Source organism: Musca vetustissima, unplaced genomic scaffold, assembly GCF_032173495.1.
Source record: "Musca vetustissima isolate MV318-11 ecotype Yass unplaced genomic scaffold, APGP_CSIRO_Mvet_v1 utg140649, whole genome shotgun sequence".
Lineage (NCBI taxonomy): Eukaryota > Metazoa > Arthropoda > Insecta > Diptera > Muscidae > Musca > Musca vetustissima.
In genome coordinates, this window is record NW_026872930.1 from 17,818 (window position 1) to 26,486 (window position 8,669).

Sequence of the window (8,669 nt, forward strand, 5' to 3'; positions counted from 1 at the left end):
GGAAGGGAAACATTTCGCAGTAAAAAATAATTATTTTGTCTGGTGCATTCAGAATATTCGGTACATTTTAAGTTTGCCAAAGGCGAAAATGCAAGCCAAGCGCCTAAAATTGTGAATAGTGTTTATGGTACCGATATTGTAACAAACAATTATGTTCAGTTTTGGTTTCGTAGATTTCGTTCAGGAATTTTTGATGTTAAAAATGTACCTCGCACAGTTAGTTCGGTCGTCGAAAATGTAGATAAAATCGGATAAATTATCAAAGTTTTCCGGCAGCTAAAAATCAACAATAAAACTGTTTTAAACCATTTACAATTAACCAGAAACCAGGAATTGACCAACAGGAGTGGTGACGTTTTCCACCAGGACACACACATCTACAGTGACTCGCTAGAAATTTTGGGAGCTTGATTGGGAACTTTTAATGCACCGACATACAGTCCAGGCTTGAAACCAAGTGATTATCATCTTTTTCGTGCATTTTTTCCCCGTATTTTTGGGATTTTGCACATATTTTTTAACCAATTTGGCTGTAATTTGGTATTTTAAGTTTTCATTGGATGTAAAATCTTACTACCAAATATTAATAATGTAGACACAAGTTTCAGGGTGGCCCCCATTTTTTGGAACCTTCCAAATATTCGGTATTTTAGTGATTTTGGGAACGTTTCTCAACCGAATTGACTCAGATTTGGTATTTTAAATCTTATTTTTATCACGTCTTCTTCAATATGTTCAAGGTCATTTTATAACATGCGTTTTTTACTGGGAGCCCCCATTTATTTTGAGGTATTTTGAATGTCATCCTCATGATGGAGTTTATAAAAAGATCGGCGGGACGAACAGCACTTTGTTTTTATTATATTCATAATTTTTCAGATTGTGACTGTTTTTGGCAGTTGGATAGTTGCCCTTATATATGGTTTGTATAAATATAAAGGTCTACAAGGTTTAGACCACACAAGATCAACCTTCTTTTCAGATAATGTACATATTTTTTTTAAGTTGACGTACCGGTAGAAGTTTCCCTATAGACACATAGTCGAATTTGATGCTGATGTGGTAAAAATATTGAATATAGCAAATTTCCATTCATTCAAATAAAAATTACATGTTTTTAAATTTTGGAACTTTTTTGGAGAGGTTCTTGAGCTATGTTTGGTAAAAGTTTAACAATGCCCAAAGTTTGTATCGAATGGGAAGATTAGGATAGGTTAGTTACAGGAGACATATTGAGAGAAGATAATTGTGGTAGAAGAAGGTAGTGGCAGCAATGTCAATTTCCAGGATGTGCAATTTTTAAATCTAATTGGATACTGCGATCGCATGTTGTTATGAAATTAATTTTCAACAACATGTTGACCATTTTGTGGGGAAGGTACCAGAAGGTTTTTCGAATTTTATTTAGGTTTAAAAAAAATATTACGATGTACACAGTTTGGATGAAATCGGTTACTCACATCCAGAGTTATCGTGCGCACTAACCAGCCAGACCAACGGACATTGTAATTCGACTCTAAATTGTCTGAAAAGGATCTGGTATTTTGATATGGCACATTTTTATCTTAGCAAAGTGTGTATTAAGGTATAGATATGGCTGCCATATTCTCCGTCCAATTTCATGTAAATGGTGTACAAAACATACTTCATACTAAATTTGGTACATTTTGAATTTTTGGTGGACCCATAGAAGTGGGATCCTGAAATTAGGATTATTGTTGAGGTAGGATTGGAGTTATGTATGAAGTTTTGGAAATTCGTACTATTATGAACTAAATAGTACCAAATTTAGATTGGGTGAACCGATAGAGAGAATTTGAAAATAGGGTTACTGTTGTAGTGTATAATTGGGGTATTGATGTAGTTTTGGAAATTCATACTTATGGGTATAAATGGTACTAAAATTTGGAACAATTTTAATTTTGGGTGAACCGATAGAGCTGGAACGTTTGGAAATTCATGCTAATTTTTACTAAAATTGGTACAATTTAAATTTTGTGTGAACCGATAGAACTAGAATCCTGAAATTTGGAGTTAGTTTCACTGTTGGTGTGTAGGATTGTGATATGTAAGTTTTGGAAATTTGTACTAATGTGCACTAAATGGCACCAATGTGGATTTCGATGTACCGATAGAGGTGAAATTTTGAAATTTGTTAAGATGTTAGTTAGGATGACTTTTTGGGTGCACGATTGGGCTGCGTACTAAATTTGGCACAATATACATTTTGGGTGAACCGATAGAGCTGGAACCCTAAAGTTAGGAGTTTGGATCATTGTTGGGGTGTAGAATTTGGGTATATAGGAAATTTAAAAATTCATACCAATGTGTTTTAAATGGTACTAAATTTGGTACAATTACATTATGGTGACGCGATCGAGCTGGAATCCTAAAATTGGGAAATATGATTTCTATTGGATTTATTTATTTTAATGTATACTAAATTTGGTAAAATTATGATTTGGGTTAACCTATAGAGCTTGGATCATGAAATTTGGAATTAGTTTTGGTAATAAGTTCTTCAACAGTACGAAAGGTAATAAATGGTACCAAAATGAATATAGAGCGAGATTGCTGTTGCAGTCAGAATTGGTGTGTAGTGTTGAGATATGGAGGTGGTTTTGGAAATACGTACGCATAAGAGAAAAAAGGAAGTAAATGGTACTAAAATTTTAATTATGGTCAATATTGGTGTGTATTGTGATTAGCTCTTCTGACTATGCAGTTCTCTGTGAAAACAAAATATTGCATTTAGACATGTTTAAATAATTCTCACGTTTGCTAACGAAGTATTGGGCATATGCTAGTTAATTATATTTGTGTCCTGTCGAAACTTGAAAAAAAATCGGTAAAAACATTGATTAGCTTCCATACAATTTCCTTCAGTTTCATAGAAAAGATAGCTACGCCTGTCCTAATTAGTCACACATTTAGGAAATTGATTATATCAGAAAGAGAACATAATTTGGAACTTACAATATAACCCCAATATTGAGTATGATATGTCCAATATTGATACATCTTATACATATATGATACATCTTATATCGATCCACAATGTGTCAATGAGGAACATGTATGTTATATTTAATTCGAATAAGTTTCACGTTTGATATAGTGCTTGCTTGCAACATAAGATATATATTTTCCACCTCTATTTTAACTACCTTTTCTTATCATTCCTCTATTATCCTTGTAATTCTAAAGGACTTACATTACTGTGACATAGTTTGTGTGTTGCTTTGAATTTTACGTAATTGTATATAAATAATTGAATTACATAAATAACACATTTCAATATCACGTTCCATAAATTGTTTTCCAAATTGGATTAAAATTGCTTTCGACACAATGAAATTCGAAATTCTTTGGTATTTGTATTGCAAAATGTCCATAAATATTTATAATTCAAATCTTCCATTGTGCGCGTATACTACATCAAAAGAAGAAGATGAAGACAAAAAACAACAAAAAATAAAATAAATATGAAAATAAACAAAAAAAATGTACATCTTACACATCACACTCGCCGTCACTTACATAAATTACCAACAGTCAAAGCGCCAACGCATTTTGTAGTCATTTAAGTTACTATTGGTGTTGTTGTTGTTGCTGCAAAGTGTTACCAAAAGGCAGCAAAAGCTTAGGGAGCGATCTGTTAATAATTATTATACAAAATTATACCAAAGATCATGATGATCTGGAGAGTAAAACTCGAAAAATAAGAGAGTCAAGTCCCCAATACTATGCGGAAAGAAATTTGTAAACAGTTAAGGCGGTACGGTGCGCTGTGAAGCAAAAGAAAGTGTGTGTTGGTGTGAGTGCGCGCCGTGCGAGCGAGCATTGCTTTTTCTTGGTAGATGCGTGTCGATGTTAACGTATCTCTCGACGCTTCTTTTGTCAAACATTTGTAAAGAGGAAGAAATTCTTTGAGCTGCCAGCCAAAAGAGAGAGTGTTTTTTTGTGGAGCTACGGGGGTGTGGGATGGATGACAACAATGCTTTTAACGGCCATTGAGTGTGTTTCAAGCCATTGATTATGGCTAAGCATTGGTCAAAGGGGATGGGGGGCTGAGAGCCAAGGTATTGTCCATTGGTGGCTGAGTCTGCGGTGCGTAGTAAAAGCTTCGCTCAAAGAGGGGTTAAACATTAATGGCTGTGTTTTTTACATGTGTTGCTGCTAATGATATACATTGAGGTTTACTTATTTATGGTTATGGCTATTGTTGTTGTTGCTTGGCTTGCTGGCTGTGTATGGTATGTGTATGTCATCATTTATACCTTTAACCGGCTACTACATCACCTTCATCCCAACAACAACAACATCAGCAGCAGGGCAGCAATGGCATGCCAGCCACATTTACAAGAGCATCATCATCTTCATGGGCATAGCTTGGTAGCTAGGTTGCCTGCTTTAGGGTAGCAGCGCAAGCAGCAAAGCTTGACATCAGCGCCGCCGACTGCAAAGAGTCTCTATAGGTTTTGCATAATTATACGATTTCGGTTGATTGTTTGAGACTGTTTAAAAACAGCCTGACACCGACGAAAAATTATCAAACCTCAACTTGTTCCATTCGAATGAACACACAGTGATTTCGGTGGTGTTCATAAGTTTCAATAAACGGTTACAACTATAAAAGTTTAATCCCGATCAACACAAAAAAGAATCCTAAATTCGTTTTATCTACACGAAAAAACAAAAAACCAACAACCTAATTCAAAATGAAATTCTTTGTTGCTACTACTTGTGTGCTTTTATTGGCCTCTGGCATCCTTGCCAATCCCGCCATCAAGGATAACACTGTTGAACAAAATGGTGTATTTGCCAAGTGCTTGGAAGCTGATTCAATTTCGTGTCTGCAATTAACGGTACGGATTATTACATAATTAAAAAAAAAACAAAACAAACAAGAAAACAACAATAAAAAAAGGAAAAACTTCAACAATTTGGTGCTCATCATAAGACAAGGATTAAATAATTAAACAAAAACAAAGAGCCTATAAAAATAAAACAATTAACTTCTAAGGCTAAAGAAAAAAGTGAAAATTGAAAAAAAGACATTTACAAAAGAAAAAAAAAAAACACAAAGACGATTTCAATATGAAACTGAAAGTGTTAAGAATGAAAAAAAGGAAAAGATAAAAAAAATGACAAAGAAAATGAAAGTGAAACAAAGCGGTTTATTGAAATCCCCCCAAAAATATTAAATTATTTCAAAGATTTCTACTTTTTCTTCCATCATCACAAAGTGAAACATGTGTCCAAAAATTAGATAATACCTAAAATGGGTCACCATTTACCTTTAGGGTCATCTGAAAGTGCAATAATTATTTCCCCCATGGATTACATGACAATTTCATAATCAAATCTGGTTTTGTGTGTCTTCGTGTAACTCCTCTCCTTCCTCTTTTTTTAATGGAAATTTCATTTCATCTTATGTAATTTTTTTATATTGAATTTTGAATCCAGTCCAACTGGTTTACGAATTTTTAATAATTATTACATAAATTGTGGCTGTCATTTGTGATTATTTCACAAAGCATTGACAAGCAAAATAACTTTCCCTTTCTCATGTCACTTGAAATGGCCTAAATTCAGTTTCCAAAAATAGCTTCACAGCTTATAAAAAACTGGTCAACACTTAAAAGATTTTATAAATATTAATCCGATATATCAAAGTGTGACCTAATCTAAAAAAATGCTTTGTGGCTTTCCCAAATTTTCAGCTATTTTCCAAAAATGGCTTTAACTCATACTCAGCATACAAAACACATCTCCCAGTTCCGAAATATTCAAAATTCTTTCCCTTCACAATCACCGCTTTTGGACTTAATACACTTCCAAATATATGTATTTTTCCAAAATATTTCCAACATGAAAATTTATTTATGAATACCTAAAATTCATCACTTTCTAGTGTACTGTACCATACACAGCCTAATCAAATTCCTTTCTCATTCCTAGCAGCTTTTAGTTGACGAAATACCTCACATATCCTTTCACAATCTCTTACATCTAATTTAAAATTCTTTCCCTTCTAAACAAAACGTTTAAATTACCTTAGTTTGAAAATTCTGCCTTGTCTGTGTTTTCAAATTAGAGCAATTAAATGCTTTCATTTCTGAAAATGAAATCGTGGCCCACATACAATTTGGCCATTAACTGGTTTAAGCAGTTGGTTTTATGGCCAACCATGAACTTGAAGAAGAGTAACATGTTTTCAAAAAAAAAAAAAAAAAACAATAAAACATTTAGATGGTTAGATAAAAAAAAACACACAACACTTTTAGAGAATTCAATCTAACATATTCGACATAAAGAAATTCAATCCAAGTTATAAGAGCCACCAACAAATTGTTTATCTCAACCCATTTCCATTATAAACCCATTCATTAATCCCATTCTATCTCTTCTCATTTACAGCTCTACCGCAAAGCCAAATCCTTCTTCGATAATCCCCAAATTGAATTGTTCGGCGGTGTCTCATTGATCAAGTCCAACGAAGGTCGTCAAGGTAAATCTTTGGATGAAACCGCTGTCGCTGTTGAAAATGCCCCCACCATTGAGGCCCGCACCACTGAAATGGGCAACTACATGCTGACCAATGCCAAGAACTTCTTCGCTGAACGCTCATTGAACTTCAACTTTGCCAATGCTGCCCGCTCCGTTGCCCGTGCCATTCCCGATGACATCAAGGCTGATTTGCGCGAATTGGTTGTTGAATCCCGTACCGGCAAGAAGAAGAAGTTGTTGAAGAAATTCTTGCCAATCTTGTTGGGTGTCGGTGCTAAGGTCGCTGTTTTGGGTATTGGTTCCATCTTCGGTTTGTTGTTCATTGCCAAGAAGGCCCTCGTCATCTCCGTCATTGCTTTCTTCTTGGCCTTGGCTGCTGGTGCTGGTAGCGGTTTGAGCCGTTTGGGCGGTTCCGGCGGTGCTGGTGGTCTCTTGGGCGGTTTGGGTGGTTTGTTCGGTGGCAAGAGCTCCGGTGCTGCCACTGTTGGTTCCTCAGGTGCTGGCGGTTGGTCCTCGGGTGGTGCTTCCACCGGTGGCTGGTCATCTGGCAACAGCGCTGGCTGGGATTCCCACGGTGCCTACAGCTCTCCCGTTGCTCAAACCATTGCCTACTCCGGCTACAAGCAAAGCAGACGGTAAACAGGCTGCCAATGTTTTTTTTAGGGTAATATCAACGACACTAATTTAAAACGAAAGGATTCAAAAAACAAACACAACACAACAAATTCATCTAGGACCCACTTCTAAACGAAATTCTTCAGTTACAAATCGATAACTTAATTTATTTTTATTTATTTTAATTTATTTTTATTTAATTTATTGAAAAAACAAAAAATGAAAAAATGTGCCTTAGGAATGAGATTTGTTATTTAAAAACACGTTAGGTTTTCGTTTTTAGAAAGGAAATCCCTACGATTTTCCCGCTGAGATGAAATACACAACATCATAACTTTTTAGATTTAAGTTGAAATAATTTCCTCTTTTCTCTACAAAAGGGGATCAATTATAACTTTTCTAATAATTTTGCAGCAAAAGGAGCCTGACATACACACATACACATACACCGCAAAAGGGTTATCACAAAATGCATGAAAACTAGTCAGCATAAAAACGTATTGTGTGCACAGTTTCCATTTCAACATATTTTCATCATCACTCTTAACTATACTCTATCTACTATTCTACTTTATCCTTAATTCTTTCTCTGTATACTTTACTGTACTTTCCTACTATTCTACTACTCTGTATTCTATCCTATTTTTCTTTTATATACCTCTCTATCTTTCTATCTCTCTGTCACAATCTATCCAACTTTATTTCCATTCTGAAAACACCAAACAAAAAAATACAAACTCATGACTTTTTCTTAAAAAAAAAACTTTGCATCTTTTTTTCTTTATTCATTTGGGTTTTAAATTGATTTCGGCCAAGAAAAAAAAACAACGAACAAAACGCACACATATTTGTACAATTCATTAGCACTTTTTCCAGTTCATTCAAAGCGAATTTCTCTACAAACTTTCATTTCTTTTCTCAAACAAAAAACAGAAAAAAGAAAAAAAACATCATCAAAATCATAAAAATGTAATACTTTGTCATTGGAATTCTTTTGGCATGCACACACACACACACTCACTCACCACAAACAGATACACACCTCGATTCCATCCATTCAAACATCATTTCATAATTTTTATTTTTTCTTCGACACTTTTTTTCAAAATAACTCATCAACAGCTCTATTCATTATCAACGACACCGCAAAAATTATGACATTTCTTTAGTCATTGACATCACATGATTTGAGCGAGCAAATTTCCCTCCAGACCACAATTACTGCATATTTCAGTCCCAACTCTGAACTCACTCCCCTTACCTATCAATTCACAAACCATGACAATGTTTCATTTCATTTACTTCTTTCCCTCACAACGCTCCTGTTACAGGGCATAAAAATGTCTGCTTTGTCATTAGCCTTAACTGGCATTATTATGCCTTTTCTACTCTCGATATTTGCCTGCCTTCATTACACAAAGCCTGAGCAAAGTTTCATTAAAGCCCACACATATTCATTCACTTCACTTCATTTCCTTACTTTTACATTTTTACTCCCAGTGCTGTTTGTTTTGCCATATGAAAATCTTTACTTAGCTGAG

General features: G+C 34.7%; 1 protein-coding gene across 1 annotated transcript; it reads left to right on the forward strand.

The window, feature by feature from the left end:
- Positions 1-4,671: 4,671 nt before the first annotated feature.
- On the forward strand, positions 4,672-7,212 carry LOC133321454 (keratin, type II cytoskeletal 5). Its single transcript, XM_061530545.1, has 2 exons — positions 4,672-4,868; positions 6,424-7,212. The coding sequence occupies exons 1-2, from the start codon at positions 4,722-4,724 to the stop codon at positions 7,150-7,152; spliced, it is 876 nt and encodes a 291-aa protein (XP_061386529.1). The 5' UTR covers positions 4,672-4,721; the 3' UTR covers positions 7,153-7,212.
- Positions 7,213-8,669: the final 1,457 nt, after the last annotated feature.